At 40.8% G+C, this 26,672-nt stretch overlaps 1 protein-coding gene across 1 annotated transcript in view; it reads left to right on the top strand.

Annotated features, from left to right (window-relative positions):
• The first annotated feature begins 551 nt into the window (after positions 1 to 551).
• ITGA2B (integrin subunit alpha 2b) overlaps positions 552 to 26,672 on the top strand; it is a 35,727-nt gene continuing 9,606 nt past the window's right edge. Inside the window, exons 1-26 of the mRNA XM_075278399.1 lie at positions 552 to 588; positions 686 to 847; positions 2,090 to 2,220; positions 2,713 to 2,807; positions 4,502 to 4,673; positions 5,802 to 5,851; positions 6,478 to 6,523; positions 10,679 to 10,795; positions 11,222 to 11,266; positions 11,481 to 11,521; positions 12,727 to 12,777; positions 14,217 to 14,269; positions 16,092 to 16,300; positions 16,440 to 16,622; positions 16,702 to 16,747; positions 17,709 to 17,810; positions 18,289 to 18,344; positions 18,605 to 18,756; positions 18,831 to 18,953; positions 19,451 to 19,518; positions 19,773 to 19,920; positions 21,850 to 21,936; positions 23,386 to 23,465; positions 24,236 to 24,316; positions 24,773 to 24,878; positions 25,193 to 25,342. Of these exons, the coding sequence (XP_075134500.1) occupies positions 708 to 847; positions 2,090 to 2,220; positions 2,713 to 2,807; positions 4,502 to 4,673; positions 5,802 to 5,851; positions 6,478 to 6,523; positions 10,679 to 10,795; positions 11,222 to 11,266; positions 11,481 to 11,521; positions 12,727 to 12,777; positions 14,217 to 14,269; positions 16,092 to 16,300; positions 16,440 to 16,622; positions 16,702 to 16,747; positions 17,709 to 17,810; positions 18,289 to 18,344; positions 18,605 to 18,756; positions 18,831 to 18,953; positions 19,451 to 19,518; positions 19,773 to 19,920; positions 21,850 to 21,936; positions 23,386 to 23,465; positions 24,236 to 24,316; positions 24,773 to 24,878; positions 25,193 to 25,342 (2,532 nt within the window). The 5' untranslated portion in view covers positions 552 to 588; positions 686 to 707. The remainder of the gene's footprint in view (positions 589 to 685; positions 848 to 2,089; positions 2,221 to 2,712; positions 2,808 to 4,501; positions 4,674 to 5,801; positions 5,852 to 6,477; positions 6,524 to 10,678; positions 10,796 to 11,221; positions 11,267 to 11,480; positions 11,522 to 12,726; positions 12,778 to 14,216; positions 14,270 to 16,091; positions 16,301 to 16,439; positions 16,623 to 16,701; positions 16,748 to 17,708; positions 17,811 to 18,288; positions 18,345 to 18,604; positions 18,757 to 18,830; positions 18,954 to 19,450; positions 19,519 to 19,772; positions 19,921 to 21,849; positions 21,937 to 23,385; positions 23,466 to 24,235; positions 24,317 to 24,772; positions 24,879 to 25,192; positions 25,343 to 26,672) is intronic.

Below are 26,672 nucleotides of genomic sequence, written 5' to 3' on the forward strand. Positions count from 1 at the left end.
CTGGAATCCATTTCTTGTAAGGAATACATGGATATGATGATGAGTGCATACTTCGCTATGTCAGTTTGTCTATGACCACTAAAATTATTTCTAAACCCCTTATATGCTGTTGTAGGGGCCGGCAGTGGCACAGCAATCATACTTTTTCTATGTGTCAAAGTACAATCTTGCTGTGGAGAAAAAACTATTTTTAATCTGTATGTAAATGAGGTATTCGGTGCACCCAGGTTGTGGCTGTGCCTGCTGGGGCATCTATTTTCACCCGTGGTCACTACACAACACTGCCTTCTTATTTGCTGGTCCTGATGTGTGGTGACCACAGGTGAAAACGGGTGTACCGAACAGCTCATTTGCAAACTGATTCTAAATTGTTTAATCTGACCATGTGATCTTTCTGTTCAGACAAAATTACTATGAAATTGCCTCAATGGCCAAAAGGTTTGAGCATTTAGGACAGAGAAGGAGTGAACTTCCTGAAAGAGGAAGCCGTGGTGAAACATAATTGCATGACTTAGAGATAAGACGTATGAAACAGAATTTAGTAGAAGACACATTTATAGATGAGGGTTGATGGACAGACAGTTGGAGGTAGGTGTAGAGCTGAGCCCGTTCTAGAGCTGGCCTGTGTATGTATACTGTAATAGAGTATAAGGACATTCAGAACAATTATTTATATTTTTTCCAGATCTAGTTGAGGTGGTCACATCATGTTGTTGCATCTGCTGTCTCTGCTTTTCTTGAATGCTCAAGCTTTGAACCTGGAGACCCAGAATCCCCAAACCTTTTCTGGACCCAAAGGAAGCTACTTTGGCTTTTCCATTGATGTCTATGAGCCTGGAAACAAAGGGTAGGTAACCTCGAAAATTCAAAATTAGTAGTGGCACTAGGTTTTCCTTGGTGGAACCCAATAGAAATTTTTTTGCTGTAACCTAAGTCCGCAAATGTATGTGATATGTATGTGAAATGCAGACTTCTGAGGCATTAGATGTGTGTTTGCCAATGTTTCTTTATTCTTGATTATTTTTGGCAACGTAATCCTAGACGTAAGGACCGGTGAAGTCAGAGAAGTCATGTGGAAGCACCAGAATACTTGAAGAAGAATAGTGTTTGGTGGTCGTCTGGTGTTTTAACTTACCATTGAAGAACAGAATAAATGATGAATACTCTAAGGTCACATTCAGACAGCACATTGAAATGTACTATTCTCTTTCAGGAATACGGACCAGAATTGGACATGCTCTTGTTTTTTTCAAAAGGACTGTGGTTCTACATGACCCCATTCAGTTTAATGTGCCCATGAGCAGTCCCTTAGACTTGGACTGTACTATGGATGTTGGACTCTGACAAGACTCTGAATGGTTCCTTACTGATGGACTGCACACAGTGTATTGTTTATTGTTTAGAATGAGTAGTATTCTTGAACAATCTTATCTATTTCACATGGCAGTGGCTGCTACTTGCACAATGTCAATTGTTATATTTGCTATGGGCAGACTGTGTAGGTGGGTGATGAATACTGGGGGGACGTTCCTCACTGCTCAGTCTCATGGCTGGGTGGTAAGGAATGCCCCCTCTGACAGTACAGAGCGATGGACAGTACTGTCAGGAGGGGCGTTCCCAGTTAGACTATCAGGAATGCCCTTCTGACAGTGACAAGATATTGGTAAGGACACCGATATCTCTTGCCTCGGGGGTCATAATGTCACTGTCATGGTATATAAAACCGCATGTGCCTGAGGATATGAAAGGTCCTCTTTAAATAGCATCTTGGTCATGTGACATGAAAATCGCAATACTTTGTTACTGAAATCACAATCGGTGATAGTGAACACGGCCATGTTAAAATTCAGTAGCTTTGGATTTGTGTTGTACATAGTTATTGCTGTACTTACCTTTAAAAGGGTGTTGTACGCAAAGATAAAAATGTGAACAGTGCTACTGTGACTGAGAGCCATGTCTGGTAGTGCAGCCCCATTCTAATGTCATGCACCACGTTACTAGTCTTTTATAACTATGCATGTGTAACATATACTTGTACTTGTTCCTCTCTAGAAATATAACTTATGGTAACTGAGTTTTCTCCCCTCAGGTTAAGCATTGTTGTGGGTGCTCCAAAAGCGAACACATCACAGCCCGGGGTCACTAGTGGTGGAGGAGTTTTCATGTGTCCATGGGAGTCAGGAAGAAATGACTGCTCCATTATACCATTCGACCAAACAGGTGCAGTAGTACTATAAATTAGTATATATGTGATACAGTGATGATATAGTATAATCTGATCAATGAGGGAGAAGGTAGTTGAAAGGTCCTTCTAGGTGAAACAGGCTACCAAGAATCCTTCCGCCATGATGGCATCTCCATAAATGACATTACGTAACAGGAGGCGCAGATTCTACATACATTTAATCACTATATGAAAGCAGTTTCATTATTCTGATGGCAGTGTCCTATATTTACCAAGTTAGTGTTAAATTCGCACTTGGTCTTATGTGCACATGACATTTATGTTGGCTGATCATCCAGTTTCAGGTTTTTTTTTATACCCAAAAAGCCCTTTTAAATTGGTGAGATACAAAGCTGCAATACAGCCCTATAACTGGCCCTTAAAATTCGGATGTTGTACAGAACCACAATACATATTATCATTGCTACAGATTGTCATTATTTCTGTTTCTTTATCCCCCAGCTTACATTATTATATCTACTCCATAGGTGACATACATGATACCAGAAATCATATAGTGCATGTTTTTAAGTCTGACCAATGGTTTGGGGCAACTGTAAGAACCTGGAACAAGAACATTCTGGTATGAATTCATATTATATGATTGATATTAGATACTTTTGTCTATGGTCTGTGTCTGGTATAGCAGCATATTCCGATTTCAGTATAAATAACTGAGGTACAATGCCAGACAAAGCCTACAGATGAGATTAGTGGTGTTGCTGCAAGTAGACCCTCTCATCTAATACTTTAAGGCCGAGGCCCCATGGGCCAGAAATGCCGCGATTTGCGGCTGTATACAGTAACAGCAAAGAGATCGTATTCATGCCCTCTTTGCGGTAAAATCTGCCCCAATTGCATCCTGTAGATATAACTGTAACAGAAAGTCCGTGGAGGAAAACTCTGTGAGCTTTCTGTTTAAAGCGCTGTGAAAAGAACCGCTAAAGCGCTGCAGATTGTCCCGTGGGGCCTTAGCCTCAAGAAACACTTAAGTAAAATGTGAAACTGAGCCTGTGTGTAGTGTAATGTTACAAAATAACTTACTGACAGCTTTATTGTGAAGTTATGTTCTCCCCACAGAAGCACTGACTTCCTCTCTGATGCTCACAGTGTTTCTTATATGTACAGGAGGTCAAATTCACATTGCAAATCTGAGAGAGAGGAGGTCAGTGCTGCAGAGGGATCACATAACTTAACAATAAAGATGTCAGTAAATAATTACACTATACACAGGGGACAAAAATATACCACACTAATACTATTATATAATAGTACTATATACTATGTGATTCTTTAAATTGGTTCCAACCATAAACAATGATTGCTGATTACCCACAAATCCTAAGAATGAAGGGACAGCGTTCCCAGGACAGATGTCTGAGGGCTGTATTGTAGTTTTTACAGGTATGAAGAGATTGTCGTGCTTTATCTAGTTCTGCAGCTCTTTCTAAGGAGATTTCATTGGTGGATTCCAAACTCTGGCACCCTAGGAGATAACAGTATATCCCAGCAACATGTCTTTGATTTTTGACACCAACTACTCCTTTACTTATTACAGCAAATTATTGCTGTAATTATTCAGAATTTTTGGAGGATTTGTAGGTGTACATGCACAAGGACCACCTCTGTTATTAAGTTTCAAAACTCCTTTAGGCGAAGGCCCCAAGCAGTGGGCTGCAGCACAAAAGCTCTCCAGGGAAAACCATGGCTGCAATGCATTGCACTTTTCACAGAAAATCTTCTTTTTGCTTTGGTTATACCTATAGGGAAACCGGCGGCTGATACAATTGACATGCCTGGACGTTTTTGGAAATTACAGCGTGTCCGCTGTGCGTATTTTCCCGCAGTGTGTGGATGGGATTCACTATAATCCCATCCACTTTGTAGGAACTGTAAAACGCTGTATTTTTTTCTGCGGCATTTACACGTGGGGCCCCAGGTTGAGGAATAGCTGCTTTTTTGTAGCAGATTTTACTGCTATTTTTGAGCCAAAGCCAAGAGTGGATTGAGAAAAAGGGAGTAATATAAGGGTCCATTCACACAGGGGAAAATGGTGAGGAATTTGGTGTGGAATTTCAGCGCTGAAAAAAAAGCCTCCCATTGACTTTCAACGGGTTCCTTTTTCTGCTTTTTTTCTGGATTATGCTATTGGAAACATTTCTGGACTTCTGCGTTAAAATAAGGATTGGTGCATGTAAATCCAGACTAATGTGTGTGATACATAACGTGTTTTGCATTACTTGTTGCTTAATGTATTCTCTCTCCTTTTTCTTACAGGCTTGCGCCCCCTTGCAGCATTTTACTTTCCAGATTGATACAAATAGATTTAATCAATCTGGCAAAAATCCGACTGGGGCCTGTTACTTAACTACGGATCTGAAGAACAGCTATGAATTTGCTCCATGTCGAGAGCTCAGTGTAGAGCACACCTATGCTCTAAGGCTTCATAGTATGGCTGATGTACTACTTATAATTCACAAGAAATGTATCTGCATCACACCTTTTAAGAACAATTGCTTGTCCTCTGGCCAGCAATATAACTGTTCAATACTGTATAACCTGCTGTGATCTATTGTAAAAACATTGTGTCTGAGATTACATAATCTCATCCACAAACTGCGACAAAAACCTGCGGCACAAAGTAACCTGCAGTGCGGTAAACCCTCAGCATATCAGCTATTACTGCAGATCTCATCCGTGGCTTCCAAACTTTTTTTTTTTTTTTTTAACAGATTTTTGGTAAATTCATATTTTCCCTGTGTAGCTTCTGGTTACCTTTGGTAACTGAGAATGGATTATTTCCTACTTGCCAACATTCTGGGTGTAATGTTTCATACTTATGGACGTGGCCATACCCCTTTCTGGACCTCACCATGCCCACTTATGGTCATGCCCCCTTTCTCAAGGACACTAAATGTGCTGTCCATGCTCCTTTATTGGACATGACCGCCATGTAAAATGTCCACGTCACAAATAAAACGACTGATCTGCTGGATGAGGGAGCATTTGCTCCTCTGGAAGTTCATCCATATTTTTGGGAGGTGGCAAGTATAATAATGGTTTAATTCCAGTAGATGTGTAATTTGTAAACAGTATTCACACTCCCAGAATGCACTATACTAAGTACAACCCTGCAGGGGTTTGAATGGTTTTCCAATATCTATGTAATATGCCATCAGTATCTCATAAATGCCTTACATATGTATGCTTGACCTCTGGAACCTGCACTGATCTCAAGAACAGGGACTTTGGCCATTTTCAATAGAATGTCGAGGACATCAAGGGCCTCAAAGACCATAGTGTTTACTCAGTTATGTTTTTTTTAGTTTTCATGTAATGTTTGTAAACTGAAATTTAGATAAAAAGTTTGTAAAATTGTACATTTATAGCTCAGATTTTTATCCTCAGTAACAGCGAACCTTACGGGCTTTGCTGGTCAATGTGAGATGTTGGTTTGTGGCACCACCTACAGATTATTAGTGAGAACTGCATAGTTGTTAACATAAAGTAATATACAGTAGTATACAGTGGAATGATTGTAGTCAATGTGCTGATACATTGTTCTGTCTTTACACAGGGAATGATAAAAGAGACTGTGAGCTTGGATTCAGTGCAGAAATTAGCAAGGTGAGTTGTTATAGAGAAATCTAATATCAGCACCACCACAGGCAAAATCAAGTACTAAATAGTTCTCATTGGTCAGTACTATGTTTCCTTAAAGGGGTTGTCCCGTTCTACATTCAACCTTAGCACGGTAAAGCTGAATGTGTGCAGGACTGATGGTGGGAGCACTGAAGATAGCTGAAATACAGCACTAAAATGGGAGCCCCGACTGTAACCAATCCTGCCCACACTCAGCCTGGCTGTGCACAGATTGAGCTGGTACAGGACATAGGCCCTGCTGAGTTTTCTTTTTTTAATTGAATAGCTTTATTTATAGTCAGTTGTTAACTTACGAACATATGATGTTCTGCAATACTGCTCAGGCTAGAACACACTACAGGAAGTATTCCATACTATCCTTCGGATAGGTCATGATCAGGACACTTTGTTTTTCTTAGTGAGGGGCGCCATTTACATTTTTGCCTCAGACAGCGAATAGAATCGGGCCTGGCTAGAGCAACAGTTTTCATTTGTAACCATCACAGTTCTCGCTTGATCACTAGCCATAAGTAGAATTCACTGATGTTCTGATTTAGACAGAGGGAAATACTTAGTAATTGCCATAAGGATTCTGTTTTTTTCTTTTGCAGGATGGGACTCTGTTAACTGGAGCACCGTCTGGCTACTTTTTTGATGGTAATTTGGTTTCTTTACCTGCCCCTTTCTGTTTTTCTCATTTTATATACCAATATTATGTGGCTAAATTGTGCTATTCAATTTTTGTTTGAAGACTCTCCCGATAGGTTTAGATGGTAATGAACGTTTCACCTTCTGTCCTTCTACCTGCATCCACTACCAGAATGGCCACCTTAAATCCCGGACACATACAACATCACAAAAAAATAAGCATTGGGTTTGTCAGAATTCTGTCACAGCAAAATATTACCAAAATGGGATGGAATTCCTCTGGTAATAGCTGTTTTGGCCTTGTTTATTCATCCCTGCCTTTAAGGGCCCCTTCACACAGCTGATACGCTGGCTGCTTTAGAACGTGTAAACGTTCCGTAGCAGCGGCGTCTAAAGCAGTTCCCATTGTTTTCTATGGCGAGCGCGTGTCTGCCAGTTCCCATAGAAAACAATGCGATCTGCTTTAGACGCCGCTGCTATGGAACGTTTACACATTCTAAAGCAGCCAGCGTATCAGCCGTGTGAAGGGGTCCTAAAGGGGCTCTATCAGCAAAATCATGCTGATAGAGCCCCACATATGCGTGACTAGCCTTTAAAAAGGCTATTCAGGCACCGTAAAAGTTATATTAAACTACCCCCCCCCATTTTAAAATAAAAACCTAAAAAAGAATGTGATCTACTTACGGATCATGCACGCTGGGCGGGCATTCAGGGTGCGCTGTCTTCTTCATCCACGCCTCTTCTTCCTCCAATGTCCTCGAGTCCCGTCTTCCTCCGGCGCTCGCGAACTGACACTGATAAAAAAAAATGGCCTGGGCGCCTGTGCAGTAGCCGTAGTAGAAGCCGCATGCTACTGCGCAGGCACCCAGGCCATTTTTTTTATATCAGTGTCCGCTCGCCGGAGGAGGACGGGACCCGAGGACATCGGAGGAAGAAGAGGCGTGGATGAAGAAGAAGACACACCCTGAATTGCCGCCCAGCGTGCACGATGCGTAAATAGATCACATTCTTTTTTAGGGTTTTATTTTAAAACGGGGGAGGTAGTTTAATATAACATTTACGGTGCCTGAATAGCCTTTTTAAAGGCTCTTCACTCATATGTGGGGCTCTATCAGCATGATTTTGCTGATAGAGCCCCTTTAAGAGCTATAACTTTTTAATTTTTCCTTTGACATGGCCTGAAGGCTTTATTTTGTGGGATTACTTATATTTTTAATGGGGATTTTTTTGGGGACATAATATATTACAATTACTTTTTATTAGATTTTTTTTTATTTTTCACATTATTGGTTGAACGATTTGGTAACTTTACAACTTTACACTTTTTGGTTTCTTTTATATATTTCTACTTTTATTTAACTATATATATATATATATATATATATATATATATATATATATATATATATACAGTCCTATGAAAAAGTTTGGGCACCCCTATTAATCTTTCAGGATTGAAATGAGGTTTATTGTACTAACAGAAAATGTGCAATATGCATTAAACCAAAATTTGACCGGTGCAAAAGTATGGGCACCTCAACAGAAAAGTGACATTAATATTTAGTAGATCCTCCTTTTGCAAAGATAACAGCCTCTAGTCGCTTCCTGTAGCTTTTAATCAGTTCCTGGATACTGGATGAAGGTATTTTGGACCATTCCTCTTTACAATACAAGTTCAGTTAAGTTTGATGGTCGCCGAGCATGGACAGCCCGCTTCAAATCATCCCACAGATGTTCAATGATATTCAGGTCTGGGGACTGGGATGGCCATTCCAGAACATTGTAATTGTTCCTCTGCATGAATGCCGAATGAGTCGATTTGGAGCGGTGTTTTGGATCATTGTCTTGCTGAAATATCCATCCCCGACGTAAATTCAACTTCGTCACTGATTCTTGAACATTATTCTCAAGAATCTGCTGATACTGAGTGGAATCCATGCGATCCTCAACTTTAACAAGATTCCTGGTGCTGGCATTGGCCACACAGCCCCAAAGCATGATGGAACCTCCACCAAATCTTACAGTGGGTACCAAGTGTTTTTCTTGGAATGCTGTTTTTTTTGGACGCCATGCATAACACCTTTTTGTATGACCAAACAACTCAATCTTTGTTTCATCAGTCCACAGGACCTTCTTCCAAAATGAAGCTGGCTTGTCCAAATGTGCTTTTGCATACTTCAGGTGACTCTGTCTGTTTGTGCTTGCAGAAACGGCTTCTTTCTCATCACTCTCCCATACAGCTTCTCCTTGTGCAAAGTGCGCTGTATTGTTACCGATGCACAGTGACACCATCTGCAGCAAGATGATGCTGCAGCTCTTTGGAGGTGGTCTGTGGATTGTCCTTGACTGTTCTCACCATTCTTCTTCTCTGCCTTTCTGATATTTTTCTTGGCCTGCCACTTCTGGGCTTAACAAGAACTGTCCCTGTGGTCTTCCATTTCCTTACTATGTTCCTCACAGTGGAAACTGACAGGTTAAATCTCTGAGACAACTTTTTGTATCCTTCCCCTGAACAACTATGTTGAACAATCTTTGTTTTCAGATCATTTGAGAGCGGGCTGTCCATGCTCGGTGACCATCAAACTTAACTGAACTTGAATTGTTTTGTAAAGAGGAATGGTCCAAAATACCTTCATCCAGGATCCAGGAACTGATTAAACGCTACAGGAAGCGACTAGAGGCAAAAGGAGGATCTACTAAATATTAATGTCACTTTTCTGTTGAGGTGCCCATACTTTTGCACCGGTCAAATTTTGGTTTAATGCATATTGCACATTTTCTATTAGTACAATAAACCTCATTTCAATCCTGAAATATTACTGTGTCCTTCAGTTATTAGATATATCAAACTGAAATGGCTGCTGCAAACACCAAAATATTTAGAACTAAAAATGATTACGATTAATAAGGGTGCCCAAACTTTTTCATAGGACTGTATATATATATAGTGCTCAAAAAATAAAGGGAACACTCAAATAACACATCCTAGATCTGAATGAATTAAATCTTCTCATTAGACAAAACATGTCTAAATGAGGCTCAGTAGTGTGTGTTGCCTCCACATGCCTGTATGACCTCCCTACAATGTCTGGGCATGCTCCTGATGAGGTTACAGATGGTCTTCTGAGGGATCTCCTCCCAGACCTGGACTAAAGCATGTGCCAACTCCTGGACAGTCTGTGGTGCAACGTGACGTTGGTGGATGAAGCGAGACATGATGTCCCAGATGTGCTCAGTCGGATTCAGGTCTGGGGAATGGGTGGGCCAGTCCATAGCTTCAATGCCTTTATCTTGCAGGAACTGCTGACACACTCCAGCCACATGAGGTCTGGCATTGTTCTGCATTAGGAGGAATCCAGGGCTAACTGCACCAGCATATGGTCTCACAAGGGGTCTGAGGATCTAATCTCGGTACCTAATGGCAGTCAGGCTACCTCTGGTGAGCACATGGAGGGCTGTGTGGCCCTCCAGAGAAATGCCACCCCACACCATTACTGACCCACGGCCAAACTGGTCATGCTGAAGAATGTGTCATGCAGCAGATCGCTCTCCATGGTGTCTCCAGACTCTGTCATGTCTGTCACATGTGCTCAGTGTGAACCTGCTTTCATCTGTGAAGAGCACAGGGCGCCAGTGGCGAAGTTGCCAATCCTGGTGTTCTGTGGCAAATGCCAAACAGCCTACACGGTGTTGGGCTGTGAGCACAACCCCCATCTGTGGACGTCGGGCCCTCATACCATCCTCATGAAGTCAGTTTCTAACCGTTTGTGCAGACACATGCACATTTATGGTCTGTTGGAGGTCATTTTGCTGGGCTCTGGCAGTGCTCCTCCTGTTCCACCTTGCAATAAGGCAGAGCTAGCAGTCCTGCTGCTGGGTTGTTGCCCTCCTACGGTAATCATTTATGTATCTTTCTGAAATATAGCTGCATGCTGAGCTCTCTGGCACTGCAACATTTCTATCCAGATGTGTTACTTTTCTGTCAATGAATATATCATATGCTGACCTTTTCAATACATAATAATACATTAAATTGATTATTTCCATTAATATTGCTGTATATGATGTTTTGTAGGTTTATCAGTATAAAGTTTTGCTCTAATCGTCATTTTTTACATATTAGCAATTTACCTTTTACTTATCTTTCACACTTACCTTCAACAGGACTTTTCATGACTGTGCCGCTGACTTCTATCCAGAATGCTCCCCAAGGCACTCTGCGAAATTTTCGTAACCTATATACATCAACTGAATTTACTGTTTCAGCAGATGCATATCAAGGTACACGCCGGTTCAGCTGATTCATATCAAGCTCTAGATAGTCTTTGTTTCCAGCTAAAGTTGCATTGTGAATAATAATATAAAAATTAAATTGAACTGAGGAAAACATATACACTGAACTAAGCATGACTCAGAATCCTAAGAAAAAGTCTTAGGGGGCATTCACATGGAGTATTTTGGCGTGGGTTCTGACGTGGAACAACTCATAGGACATGTATGAAGACTTGTACAGTCATAGAACAGACTGCCCAGAAAGTTCATAAAAACTTAGGTACCCTTTAACATATTCAAAAGAAAATCTAGACAACCCCATTGACTAGGAAGATGTTATATTTAGGCACCAGAAACTTCTAACTAGGCTGCTGATCTGTATGTGTATTTCAAAGCAGACTTTACATTGTTTCTCGCATCTTCCTCTATTTCCAGGTTTCTCAGTTGCTTATGGTGAATTTTCATATGATAACAAGCCAGGTACTGTACCAAAGCTACATGTTGGGTGGACTTATCTTTCAGAAGCAGCTCCACTCCTCTCCATGGGTTGTGTCTGGTATTGCGGTTGAGACGCACAGAGGTGTATTATAATACCAGACACACAGACATGAGTGGTAGTTTAGTGCAGTTTATAGCACTCTCTCATTTCTGGCTGACATGTATTAGTCTTGACAATTAGTTTGATATTTTGTAGACTTGGTCATTGGAGTCCCGAACTATCTAGAAGCTGGAGCAGTAAGTAATGTATAACATCATCTTCACTGATCTTTTGTATTGTTTTCTAATGATGGTGGTTGCTAAGGTCACATTGACTCCAGATTGAAATGACTCCCAAAATGTACAGTATTTCATCCATCCCAATATAGACTGCCATCCAGCCCTTAGCTCCTGATCTTAGAGACCCTGGTGACAAAGGCTGCAGTGGCCATCACTCAGATCAGTGGAAGTCTGAGTCTTGGTAACCCAATGAATCACCTGACTGAAGGCCTGCACATTAGTGTATCTAGGAATGGTGCCCATGGCGAACTTTTGAAATAGGGCCTTCCCCTCCCCCCCTGGACTGTTGCCTGGTACGCATTTGGGCCTGCAGTACTGCAGTTAAGGCTGTGACTTCTTCATTGTTTACTAGTCACAGCGCCTTACTTTAGTCAGTGACTTTTAGCTGTACAAGAGCTCTGAGCAGCATGGTGCTATTCAAGTGAATATGCTGAGCTGTAATAGCTGTGCTGGGTAACCAATGTAGCACTAACCTGTGTAGTAACTACAGCTAGGTCTACATGTCTTCCTATGTGGAACACTATCTGGTTTTTATGTAGCATCTCATACGCTATATACTAATCTACTTTATGCTAGGTTCCCACTAGCGTTCGGTTTTCCGTTCTTCAAGTCCAGTAGCTTGGGATCCAAAAAATGGAAACCTAATCCACTTAAAAGGCAGTTACCCATAGAAACCCATAGGCTATAATGGGGTCCACCGGATTTCCACCCAATAAATTTGGAGAGAAAAGTCCTGCTTGCAGTATTTTGAATGCTGGTGTGAACTTAGCCTTATACTGTACGTAATTTTCTTTGTTATGATAACATTTACAAAGGGGCTCTATTCATAAAATTGGGATAAAGACCGTATGATGGGCATTTTTTTTAATGCTTGTCACATGGCGGCACTAAAATCAGTGCATTCCTAGAGGCCTATTCACGTTTCCATTTTTTTTTTTTTTTGAGGGACAGTGTGAACAGTCTGTCAATTTTTAGCTGTTTTCATGACTCAATGGACACAAATTTATGAAGGATCTTTGAAAACGGGTGCCACATGAAAGCGAATCAACTAAGAAAAAATGTCAGTGTTTCATAGCCAATTGGTATCACAGACCTCCACATGCTCACCAAACAGCTGTACTGTCTGAGGACTGACGTCCATATAATGTTGTGTTTTATTATAGGTGCAGATATATAGTAATTACAATCTACTTCGTGTCATTAGAGGGAATCAGGTACATTCATGTTTTTATAATCTCTCTATATATAGTTCAGCTACTTGTTGTGAATCAGCATAAAGGAGGACATAGTATACTGCTAAATTTGGAATGTATTTATCGTTATAGAAAATGTTTATATAATGCAAAAGGCTATTATTCCAATGATATTGTTTGCTAAACCTGAGTGTATATAGTCTGATATTATTTACATGGAAGTCAGATGAGTGTTCATACCTCCCAACTTTTGTAGAACCGAAAGAGGGACAAAATGTGCGGCGCGGCAGCAAATTTAGCCCCACCCACTTTTATGTTGACCCCGCCCACTCATTAATTTTTCATGTGCCCGCACACAGTATAATCCTCCTACAGTCACCCATAAATTTCATTCCCCCATCTCTGCCCCCAGATTCATGTCCCTCCATCTCTGCCCCCAGATTCATGTCCCCTCCATCTCTGCCCCCAGATTCATGTCCTCCCATCTCTGCCCCCAGTTTCATGTCTCTCCATCTCTGCCCCCAGATACATGCCCCCTCCATCTCTGCCCCCAGATTCATGTCCCCCATCTCTGCCCCCAGATTCATGTCCCCCATCTCTGCCCCCAGATTCATGTCCCCACATCTCTGCCCCCAGATTCATGTCCCCACATCTCTGCCCCCAGATTTATGTCCCCCATCTCTGCCCCCAGATTCATGTCCCCCATCTCTGCCCCCAGAGTCATGTCCCCACATCTCTGCCCCCAGATTCATGTCCGCTCCATCTCTGCCCCCAGATTCATGTCCCCACATCTCTGCCCCCAGTGTCATGCCGTCCTCTCCTTCATCTTCCCCCAGTTTCACGTTCAACCTTAGTGTACACATTACACTTACCTTCTCCTCGTTCCCCCGCTGCACTCTGCGCACCTCTCTCTCTCTCACTTTCGCACAGTTGTAGACGCGATGTAACGTCATCACATCGCGTCTACAAGCCAGTAGCCGGCGGCAGTGGCGAAGCAAGGAGCTGACCTGTGTCAGCTCCTTGCTTCAGCCGTGTATGTGTTCAACTCAGATCTGCGTCCTCTGGAGTTGAAATCGGGACATGCCTCCTTCCAACCGGGACCGCGGGACATGTCACCGGAATCGTGAATGTCCCTCGGAAATCGGGACGGTTGGGAGGTATGAGTGTTGTACAAAGAAGTTTTGGCAGTAATTAATAAATTCTTCTTGTTACTATATAAATCTTCCCCTTTATCATGAAGCCTTAGAATCCTATACTCTCCTGGATGCAAGGTGTCATCTATGGCCTGTGGCCACTGCAATAAGATGCCCAGTGCCCAAGTAATGCCCAAAACCCTATTCCAAACACATTATTTTTCAGTTGTGCACACATCTATCTATCTATCTATCTATCTATCTATCTATCTATCCATCCATCCATCCAAATGAATATACTGAGTGTGCATGTCATATCCCTTACAGGTTGCTGCACATTTCGGTTATGCAGTAGCCGTCACAGATATTGACAAGGATGGGTAAGTGTTTCTTCATGTTGAGCCCTCTAGTGTTTGACCATAGCTAGTGCAACATTAGTTCAGAAAAGACATAGAGACATCTAGTGTTTGACCTGAGGTAGTGAAATATTATAACAAAATACCTCGAAAGAGTATTTCATATTTTATTACTATCACGTGGTTCAAACAAATTTCTGTAGATATTTTTTTGCAGGAAAGCCAGGCCATAAAAAGTATGTACACATTCACGTTTGCAACAGAGATTATCTCCAAGCTTTAATTTAGCCCTAAATTTAGGAAACCTACTGTGTTACCACTTACCATACAGTTTTTTTGCTGGAGGATTTTTAAGGCAGAATCCAGTCTCCACTTCCAACTCGCCTAATATTCAGCAACAGGAGAAAAAAGCATTCTGACCTATCTTCAGGTAGATTCTGCCTTGTATAGACCAAATAAATAAATGGGAACAGAGAAGAATGCAGTGTGACATTTCAATGGGCTTTGTAATCTACCTGAATATGGCATAACGCTTTTTTTTTTCTCCCTGTAACTGAAAAAAAAATAAGCTATAGGCTAAAATCTGCTACTGAATACCATTGAAATGAATTGGAGTGTTGGAAGGTGGATTTCATCTCCAAATCAATCTGCAATTATACTCTGTGTGAATATACCCTTAGCCTAAAGCCTCATGTTGCGGAAACACAGCTTTTTTTGTCGCAGATTTTGTTGCGGTTTTTTGAGCCAAAGCCAGGAGTGGATTGAGCATAAGTTAGAACTATAAGGGCTCATTCACACGGAGTAAACACCAGCTTATTCTGAACGTAAAACACGGTCAGAATCAGCGGCGTATAAAGCAGTTCCATTAATTTCTATGGGAGCCGGCATACGAGCGCTCCCCATAGAAATGAATGGGCTGCTTTTTTCACTACGATCACTCCCATTGAAGTGAATGGAAAGTGCCCGCGTGTACGGCTAGCTCTGCTCATTTCGAGCCGTGCAAAAGTAGTTTGGAATGCAGGGATAGCTACTTTGTTGATCAGGTATACACTAGATTTATCAAATGTGACTTTTTGGAAAAGACCCAAAGGGTTAGTGCACACAGAGTTTTTTGGCTCTGATTTTGACGCTGAATCCGCCTCAAAATCAGCTTAAAAAAAAAGTCTCCCAATAAAACTCTATTTTTTGGAGGCTGATTTGGAGGTGGATTCGACGCCAAAATCAGCGCCAAAAAACTCTGTGTGCACTGACTCAAAAATAATTTTAAAAAAGAAATATGAAAATAAAGTTTATTAATTTTTAAATATACTACGGATTCTTGTTCATCGATCCTTGAAAGTAGCTGGCTTTCTTTTCTTCGTTGTGGAAAAATAATCAGTCTCATTACAGCAAGTGGTGGGGTAAGAGTAGAGTTACATTTTAGGATTAGACTTAAAGATGCACCAAATTGATCAAACTGTGCAACATGTGATAAATCTCTATAAAAAGTTGGTCACTGTACTTTCCTCTCACATTACTAAATCCAGGTTATTTTATTGATTGTCTGTATGGAGCGCAATGTTCACAACTGTAGTTGTGTGTGTAAAATGGAAGGTGTAAGATACCGAGGACATCCTTGTGCAGTCCATGATTTCCATGGACCCCATCATTAGAAATTTTGTGGCTCAGTCCTATAGTCTCCTGCACAGATCCATAAAAAATATGGTTGTTGTGAGTATAGGGCCATCAAAATAAATGGGTTCACATGTGTTCTTTAAATATGGACCTGTAATAAAAGATAACATACAGATCCATAATACACTATTGTGCAAGAGGCCATACAGTAATGTTCTTCATCTATCTGCAGATACGATGATCTTTTGGTTGGAGCGCCTATTTTCTTAGAGCGCCGTGCTGGTGGAAAGTTACAAGAGGTTGGGCAAGTTTACGTGTATATGCAGAAAATGACAAAGATTTTTGGCAGAGACTATCAAGTCCTTAGTGGAAACTATGTTTATGGGCAATTTGGTGCATCAATTGCTCCTTTGGGAGACCTTGATTTGGACGGATACAATGGTAAGAACTAGGGGCCATGATGTAGACCCCTAGCTGTTGTCATTACCTTCCTATCAGGAAGTGGCTTCTGAAAACTGTCAGAATAGTACAGATGTTATTTTGTTTTATGTCATGTTATGGTTGGTTTATCTGTTCCCAGATGTGGCTGTTGGTTCTCCATTTGGAGGTAAATCTGGAGGAGGATGTGTGTATATTTATAAAGGAGAAAGGTCTGGGCTGTCAGCTCAACCTTCCCAGATTCTGGAGAACCCCTTGTCAACACCTTCCAAATTTGGATTTACACTCCGAGGAGGAAAAGATCTTGATGATAATGGTTATCCAGGTAATAACTAAGCCCTGAATGTTTCTAGACTCCATTGCTTGTCTGTATTCTTACATATCCTGATTTATGTTTTATGTAGATTTGATTGTCGGAGCATTTGGAGCAGACACAGTGTATGTATATAGGTGAGAAAATTTACATTACATCCTACACATTGAGGGCTACAGATAAATGGATGTAGCTTTATTCCAAAGTAGATGTAAGTAGATTGGGTAATGGGATCTGGCATTATTTCTGATTTATCAGTAAGGGAGTTTAAAGGGTCAACTTTGGGAAATTTGTGTGTACTGTATATTATGCAAGCCACCCAAATAGCTTCCGTTTCAACTGCCAAAGGGGTTGTTGCCTTTGTAGAGTCGTATATAGTATTCTGCTCAGTTATGACGGTGTATGATATATTGTACCTGTCAATCTTTATGTTAAGGGGACTGTGCTGGGTTCTGATAGGTGTGACCTCCCTCCTAGTGCACAGTTCATTTACATATGGATTAAAAGTAGATTTCCTCATCAGCCAGGTTGTTCTCTATACCTCTACAACAGCATATAGGTAATATAGAATAGATTTTGATGGTGGTAGACGTCCTTTAAGTCCAATCTATGCAGGTTTGTCATTCAGAAGTCAGGGAAAGCTTGATGGTAAACCAAAATTAAATTAGAGCTCACTGCAATGTCATGAATATAGATGTCCATGTATTTCGATGCCACGACCTCCAGGTTATAGTATTTGAACAATAAGTGAAGGATCCAGCACCAAAAAATAAATATGGCAATAAAGTGTAGCATTAAATCCTCATATTAAAAAGATGCTATACAAAAGGCTTGATGGCGACCTATGTGGGAGCTGTAATCTTCATCATATTTGTTTACCTTCAGGCTTTCTAGAACACATATAGTAAAAGACTGTCCAACGTAAAGGGAACTTGTAGGGCTCAAACATTGATGGTCAGTGGAGGATCCAACCCCTGGGACCACAGCCTTTCAGTAGAATGTAGGACCCAGCTTGGAGGCTACAGGACCATTGACTTTTTGTCCTTTCTTTCAATGACTTTGTTTTAAATAGTCATGACCTTATAACCTCTTTTATAGAGCCCAGCCTGTTGTTGCCCTACACAGCTCCATTACCTTTTCTCCAAATACACTGAACCCCAGTGTGAAGCTTTGTTCATTTGGTTCCAGAGATGTGAGCTGGTAAGTGAATAGACACCAGACATAGTTGTAGATGTGATGTAACCTTCTAAATATACTGATTCTGACAGTAGACTACCAGATATCTTGGATTTTACACTCAGAATTTGTGACTGAAAAAGAAGAAATAAAATTTGTCTGGGTTTGTAATTTTCTAAATAAAGAGCTTTCTTAAGAACCATGAGGATGTTAGCGTGACCTCATTCCACCTTAGGCCTATTTGGTTGGCATGTAATGTATAACGTGTAGTGTAATGTGTAAGATATGGACTAAACCTGCATTGTTCTAAAGTTTTACAATAAGAGATAGTAAACCTTCAAAATGATGTTATTCTTACCTTTCTTGAATTTATTACAATATCATATACCAGTCAATGCGTGGTCTACAGTCCATATAAGCTGTTATAATTCCCCTGTAAGATACAAGCCAGAGAAAGAGCCAATCTTAGAAATGACAATGACTGTGTTTCCCTCTTTCTCAGCTTTGTTGTGACCATCTGTGTGCAAGCCTCAGGAAGAAGCCTGCCCAAGACATTAAGTAAGATCATATTTCTTTTATCCATGTAATTGGCTATACATACTTCATGATGGACTTGCCATGCAACTGTGAATAGAATTTTTATTTTTCCTTGGGAGGGAAAAGAAAAATGTGGTCATTGGACCGTCTTCGCTTTACAATTCCATAGGCCCTATAATGATGGCATACATGCAAAGGTCCACATACTCTGTGGAATGGGAGAAGCAAGCCACAGCTTGGCTCTCCTTCCATTAAAAATTTTTTCGCTCCCAATGTTTCAGATCTCCTAGCTGACATTCAGTTGGACAGCCAGAAGAGCAGAGTTCTCCGTAGAACCATCTTCATTGATTCTTCAACATCTAGAGAAACAATGTCTATTGTAGTGAAGGATAATGGGGCACCTGTTTGCAGTAATGTCACAGCCTACCTGAGGGTATGTATCGGGCATCTAGTAATAGATAAATATATTAATAGCTGCTGTAATATGCCTATCATTGATTCTTACAGGATGAATCAGAGTTTAAGGATAAACTTAGTCCTATAGTTGTTAGTGTCAACTTCAGTTTGGCCATACAACCTACAAGTGTCTTGCCTCCAATAATACACGGAAGCACCTTTCTTCAGGAGCAGGTAAGACGTGGAGATGACATGGGTATTTACTACACCCTGGTAGACTATAAATGGAATGGGAAATACAGTATGCCTACAGAACAGGGACTGCTTTGCCTATTGATGATCCAGGCATGGCAACCAGACGTGATTGTGAGATGTCTTGCTGCTAACAAGGATGCTTCAGCAAGTCATAATACAAGTCTACCTCTGGTCCCTTGAGAATCTTCTGTCAAAGTCTGGTTCATACAATGTGTGATCTTAGTACATTATATAACAAGAGGGCACAGAAAATACTGTAATCCCTTTTTCTGTTGACTCTAAGACCTTGCTCATACCTTGGGAAGTAGTAAATCTGACAACTATATCCCTACTGCAGCTACAGTCCATGAGACGCAACACAAGTTAATGCCTACACATCCTTACTATCTTTAGCTTTAGGTTGGTGGGCCCCTTGGTAGTTGTCCTCTTAGTTATCTTCTTGCACTGCCTGACTTACTTTACTTTTTGTATTCTAGATCCATATCCTTTTAGACTGTGGTGAAGACAATATCTGTATACCAGACCTTTATCTAAAGGCAAACTGGTGAGTTCTGCTGATAATTACGATTCCATAGTCTTGGAGAAATATGACAATTTGGGGTTGGGGCAATGGTAACAAGTGTGTCTTTGGGTGGTTGAGTCATCTTTGGCTAAAATGATGTGCTTAGAGCATCCGACAACTTGATTCATTGAGTGTATGGACTAAAATAAGTTCAGGTTATCCCATCTGATTGAGCGTATTTGCAAAAAAGTAATATTCTGCCTAGGTGACTGATTTGTTTCTATTACGTTTCCAAGGAGTGAAGAGCCTCTTGTCATTGGAATTGATAACCTTGCACAAATCCATTTCCATGCTGGAAACCTTGGAGAAGGGGCTTATGAAGCTGAACTCTACATCTGGCTTCCATCTGGGGCACACTACATGCAGGTCTTAAGTGAAACTAAGGTAAGTTACTTTTCAAAGTTGTTAACCCCTTCCCCATATATGCCAGACATGAACTGTGTGCTGTGACCACCACATAATTGTGGATGTAAATGACATCCAGGGTCCCATTGTTGGGAGAATTGAGAGAATTCCATTCCTGACTGTTTATCTTCAAAAATGGGCTAAAAAGTGAGCAAAGATATCTACCCCATATGGTACTAATAAGACCTATAGCTTGTCTTGAAAATATGAAGCCCATGTACAACTTTAAAGTGTAACTCCCATTTTTTTTCTGCTATTGTGTCAAGGGTGTTTGGTGAAATTTTTTGTAATATTCTTGATTAACCTATGTAACTTCCTCTCTAATGAAAAACAGGCCATGTTTGACTAGGCTCCATAGTCAAACGTAGTGCCGACAGGTGGCCCTGGTGGTTCACCCTCTAACTGAGCTGTTGGTAGGGAAAGAATATTGTGCTGTGAATATGATGATATCTCAGGTTGTGTTATAGCCAGTGCTTTTCTAGGTATTATAAAACCGGAGATCCAGCTATTTGAAGTGACTATCCCCCCCTTCCCCCTGCATTGAGTACAGGTGTACAGAGAGAGTCTCCCTGGCAAAGCTTAGTTAATACATTGCTAATGGGAACTTTTCAGCCTGTTTTCTATTAAAAGAAAGTTTCATAGGTTAATAAAGTATATTACAAAAATGTTCACCACATTTCCTAAATCAATAAACAAAATGGGAGTTACACGTGTTACACGAGCACAAGTGTTTTTTTATTGGGCAAAAGAAGTAAAAAACTAGAAAAACAAGTCTTCACACAACTATGCTGACTGAAAAAACAAAACAAAACCTACCTTTGAGAGTATTGTGATAGAAAACACATTATTTTTCTTGTGCAAATGTAGTCAAAACCAACAAAAAAAAAAAGTGCTATCACTTTAATTGTATCCATCCTGCAGAATCCAATTAGCATGTAATTATATCATATGATGTATGCACATAAATCTCTATATTTAATATATTATGTATACAATGGTGCAACTAAAAATACTACCTGTTCTGCAATAAACAAGTTCACAACAGTAAATACAAACATTATGGTTTTCAGAAATTGAGGATGGAAAAGAATATCCCATGTTATAAAGGCTTCATGGGAAGGAAGACTTGTGTAGTAAACCGTGAAAGGGATTTTTTGATTAACACTACCTATCCTATAGCTACAGAATATGGAATAAGGGTCTGATCACTGGGATCCCGTCACTGAAACCCCAGCTGATCATGAGAATGGAGGTCCCCCAGTCTCTATGGTGCTGTAGTGCACATACCTGATTGGCACATTCATTTCTATGGGAGATAGCCCAGTACTTAATTGTACAGCATCTCAACCAGGCTATGTGTCAGCATAATATAGGGTAGATTACTTAAGAAATTACCCAATTTATTTTTATATACTGTAGACCCAGTGGGCGGCTGAGGTGACATCTAGGTGTAGAGTCAAGCCAACCAGTATTCTTCCTCCCCAGACCCCATCCTCTCAGGCATTCTGCAGAGACCCCAATCAAAAATCATCTTGCTGCTGGCTGAGGTCTGCTGCTGTGTGGGCCCATATGCCCGACTCACATAGCTAAAAGAGCCTTGGTCCAAGGCAAGAACCAGGCAGCACGACACTCATGGACCCCAGGACATAAACATTCAGTCACAGGGAGTAGACAGCAAGCTGCTATTGAAAAGAATACATTGATTTTGATGGCATTTTAGAAATTTGTGAACAAGTTTCAGGTAATATCTGTATGTAACTGTATAGCGTGACCTCAGAATACATTTTACTGGTGGGTCCTAGGCACCCCAGTCTGATGCTTGCCCTTAGGTTATATCGGCTCAGCCCTATTCAAGTGATAATAATTGTAATATCTCATTGAATAATAGTTTATTTAATGTTTTTCTAGGAGAAAATAATGTGTGCCCCCAGAAAAGCAAATGAGACTGAACTTGTTATTTGTGAGCTGGGGAATCCCATGAAGCAAGGGACAGAGGTGAGTTCTATCAAATGTGGGGATCCTGGAGAATGTATTAATTCTTATAGTTTGATATCTCTACTTGCAGTTATTCAGTGGGAACCATCTGAGGCTTGCAATAATTATCAGGGCTGTGTCTTATAACAAGCTGTGCTCCTATCTATTATATGGTAGATTTTATAACTGGTGGAGAATGCATTTACTTTATAATTAGTTTATGATGTCCATGATGAGATGCATCCTCTGGCAGCCCATGTGCTGATACTGAAATCTATGCCAGCTTGTAGAACACTGTCTTAAATGGTGATAAATCTGGCAGGACCAAAAGCCATGATATTTGCAAGATATTTGAAAAGAATGGAGAATGATAGATAAAAGTCTTAGGCCTGGTTCACATCTGCGTTCAGTAATCCATTCGGGGAGTCCACATGAGGACCACCTGAAAGGAATACCGAACACATTAAAAAGGCGGTGAGCAATGAAAGCACATGGACCCATAGACTATAATGGAGTCCGTGTGTTTTCTATGAGTCAAGAACTATTTTCTTCCCTGTATGACTCATGCGGGCACCGCGCGGAAAACACATGGACCCCATTATAGTCTATGGGGTTCATATACTTTAGGTGTAAACTGAATTTTATTGAAATTTTCAAAATAAAGAAACAAACACAGTATATCACAAAATAACAAAAAGAAGACTAACCAAAAGCAAGTGCAATAACAGAAAAACAGCAAAATAGTGCCCCAAATGGGCTAAACGAGAGGCATAAGTGCCAGCAGAGCACAAATCAAAACAAATCAAAGGGAAAAACTGCAGACACAACACAGCCCCAGGAGCAGCACCAGAACAACACAGAACTAGGGGAAGACAAGACACCACGAGGACAGGAAACGAAAGGGGGGGAAGGAGCACAACATCTAACTCAGAAAAGAGGAACAGAGCGAGACAGAAGAAGAAAAGTGGAACGAAAGACACTTAAAGACCCCAAAAGGAGAACCACCGGAAAAAAGGGTTAAGGAAAAAGCGAAGAGAACTCAGTCGAATCTTGAAACACAATCCACGGCCGCCAGAGGGTCTCGAATTTAGACGAATCTAGAGGTCCTCCGCTACAATAGCCTCCATCCTTCTAATGAGGAGGAATTCCTGGAGCCACTCCAACAGGGAGGGAACCACCGAGCTACGCCAATGACGTGGAATGACCGTCCTGGGGTTCATATACTTTAATTGCTGTCCGCTTGTCAATACGTTCGGTATTCCGTTCAGGTGGTCCCCAAGCAGATGTGAACCAGGCCTGACATTTCTGGTAGCCCTGTATCTTGTGTCATGGCGGCTGGTCCAATGTTTTTGTGCAGCTAGAAGAGTCCATATACAGATCTAGGTTGCCCAGTCATCAGTGTTTCTTGGTTCCTGACTACTGGTTGTTGAGTCAATCAGTCTTTTCTGCTGTTTCCCCCATATAATGTAGATACCTGCTGCACTACAGCTGACCATCAGTAACCTGGAAGAGAGTGGAAGTAACATCTCCTTCCCTATGCAGATAAAGAGGTGAGGCCCAGGTTTGTGAGTGATCTCATGCCGTGGTGTCTAAGTTACATTAAAGGGACTGATCAGATCACAATAACAATTTTACAATAAGTACATAACACATTGGTAAAATATCTGGCACTCTCCTTTTTCATGTGCCCACGGTTACTCTCCTCTTATTTTCTATAAAATGGCCTCCAGCTTCTCAGAACACTCTGTGCACACTGTGCTTTGATAGTCTGAGATAGTTGCCCCATTCTCTGTTATTCCAGCAGGGGGAGTGTCTCAGACTACAAAGCACAGTGACATTAACAGAGTGGCGTGAGCAGCTGATGGTCATTTTACAGGAATGGAAATAAGAATCGCAAGAACTGTAGAAGAAAAATAAAAATACAGGGTGCCAGGTAGTTTAACTATGTATTATTTTGTGTGTGTGTGTGGGGGTTCTATTGTGATTTTTTTTTTAATGTGACCCCTAGGGTCCTTTTGAGAAAATACTTATTGTTATGTTGTATATTTAAGGCAAGGCATAAACTCATTCACTATAACCCAGTGTAACCTGTCTGTTACCAAATGTTCTGCTCATTTACTATTGGTGAACTTGAGAATTAACGGGTTTGTATCAGATTATAAAATATAATATTATTTTTCAGAAAGAGTCTTACTTTTACTTGTTGCCTATGTCTGGTACAACAGATCAGCCCTATTACCGTGAATGTAAAGGATAGTTATATATCTGTCTGAACAGTGGCATTTAAAATGAATATTCATTCTCTTTTCTTTAATTCTAGCCGAAACAGTCTCAATTCAAGCAGCCCAATAGTTTGGGTAAACTTGGACATCATAGTGAAAATGTCACTTGATCTCAGGGGGTGAGTATGTTTATAAGAGATGTTCTTATAGCTGGACATACCTATTGTTCATAGCAAACTTGTAGTGCGGATATTCTGCGCAAAGCCTAATATTATACAATTTAGCATTGACTTCGGTAAAAAATATATAGAAACATTGATCCATAACATGTTAGTAAAACATACAATTTTGCATTGGATGAGAAAAACAGCACTGCCCTTTATCTCTTCAGTAGCGCCACAATTGCTTATTGCTCATGTTTGGAATTACAGTTCAGCCTTGTTCATTTGGATAGACTTGTGCTGCATTTTCAGAATGCAGTTCATGTGCAAGATTTTCACTATTAGCAGACCTCCTTTCTTATATGTTATTCACCCTGGGGTCTCTTAAAGATTGGACATGGCTGCTGGGATAGTAAGTGCCCATAATGTACACGTTGATGATTTTCTTCTTGATGATTTTCCCCCTTGATATAGGAGCATTCACCCCGCAGAGGTCATTCTCCCTTTACCCAACTGGGAACTCAAAGAGGATTCAAAAAATCCCAGTGATAGAGGAGAAATGGTGACTCAGATCTATGAGGTAAACCTACTGTGGTGTTAATAACAACTGCCCTTGACTGCCTGCACAACCTAATGTTGACTAAATGGATGTCTATTGGCAGTACCCGTCCTACAACTCATAGATGTCTATTGGCAGTACCCGTCCTACAACTTGGGATGTTCTGCTCATCTTAGTTTAAATTAGTGTCTTGAGTGAAGACCCCCACATGATGGCCATAAACCCTAATAAGACATTTGGATAGGGGTTGTCTTCACAAGTTAGCCCCTTTTAGAATAATTGGCATTATAATATCTTATGTGTTGTACTGATAGTGATTGCATATTTTTGGATAGCTCCACAATGGTGGACCAGGGACTGTCCATGTTCAACTAGTGATTCAAAGCCCCCAATACTACGAAGGCGAGCTGTTTCTGTACCCGTTCAGTCTGATGGTTGATGACAACATGAAATGTTCATCCGTGTCAACAATCAACGATCTACAGGTTAGTGAACCCCTCCATCTTATGACACGTTAGCACTTATCTGAGCTTTACATTGCTTTCTCAAAGGACAACCAGTCTTTCACAAGCAAGAGAAACACAAAGGGCATGCCAAAGAGTAGTACCTTCTGAGTAGTGGAATGTCAGTCCATGATGTAGGTCGCTCAACTTATGAGGTTGTTCTAATAAGGGCATTAGAAGTAGAAATCTGTACTGTAGGCTCCTGCGTTACCCAGGACCTATCACATCTAGCAGAAGACAACCAAATAATTAAAAAAAACATTGGTATGGAACACTGTATAGACTGACCAAGTGGCACAATAATGTAGTCATATCTTCCCTCATAGATTGTAAGCCCTCGCAGGCAGGGCCATCTACCCCACTGTGCCAATCGGTCATTGTTAGTATTATATCTACCTGTATATTCTGTGTATTGTATGTAACCTCCAAATGTAAAGCACCATGGAATCAATGGTGCTATATAAATAAATAATAATAATAATAATAATAATAATAATTTTGTTTGAGTACAATTTTAGATTGAAAAGGGAGTATCTTGCAAACTTTTGTGGACCTTTGTAGATTGTGTGTACTCAGATAACTTTGACCAAGGTTTCAGACCTTCGATAGCCAGTTAGGGATAGGGGTTGTTCACCATCATTGTTAGAAAAGGTCAAGTGATGTAAATTTTACAGCTTTATAAATGCCCAGCCTCCTCTAACCTTGTGCCAAATACAGCAACCGTGAGTTCTTCTAAGCAGCTGCCTAGCACTTTGAAAAAGACAATGGTGGAGGCCCAAAAAGCAGGAGAAGGTCATAAGAAGATAGCAATGCGTATTCAAGTTGCCCTTTCCTCAGTAACAAATATAATTAAGAAATGGCAGTTACAGGAAGTTAAGATAAGGTCTGGAAGACCAAGAAAAAATTCAGAGACAGCTGCTCATAGGATTACCAGACTGGCAAATCAGAACCCCTGCTTGACTGCAAAAGACCTTCAGGAAGATTTAGCAAACTCTAGAGTTATGGTACATTGTTCTGCTGTTCAGTTATACCTACACAAATATGGTCTTCATGGAAGAGTCATCAGAAGAAAACCTCTCCTGCATCCTCACCATATAAATTCAGCGTCAGAAGTTTACAAAAGAACATCTAAACAAGCCTGATGCCTTTTTGGAAACAAGTCCTGTGGACCGAGGAGGTTAAAATAAAACTCTGTGGCCACAATGATCAAAGATATGTTTGGAGAAAAAAGGGCACAGAATTTCAGGGAAAGAACATTTCTCCAACCATTAAGCATGGGGATGGATCAATCATGCTTTGGGGTTGTGTTGCA

The sequence above is a fragment of the Leptodactylus fuscus genome, chromosome 6 (genome assembly GCF_031893055.1).
Source record: "Leptodactylus fuscus isolate aLepFus1 chromosome 6, aLepFus1.hap2, whole genome shotgun sequence".
NCBI classification, from domain to species: domain Eukaryota; kingdom Metazoa; phylum Chordata; class Amphibia; order Anura; family Leptodactylidae; genus Leptodactylus; species Leptodactylus fuscus.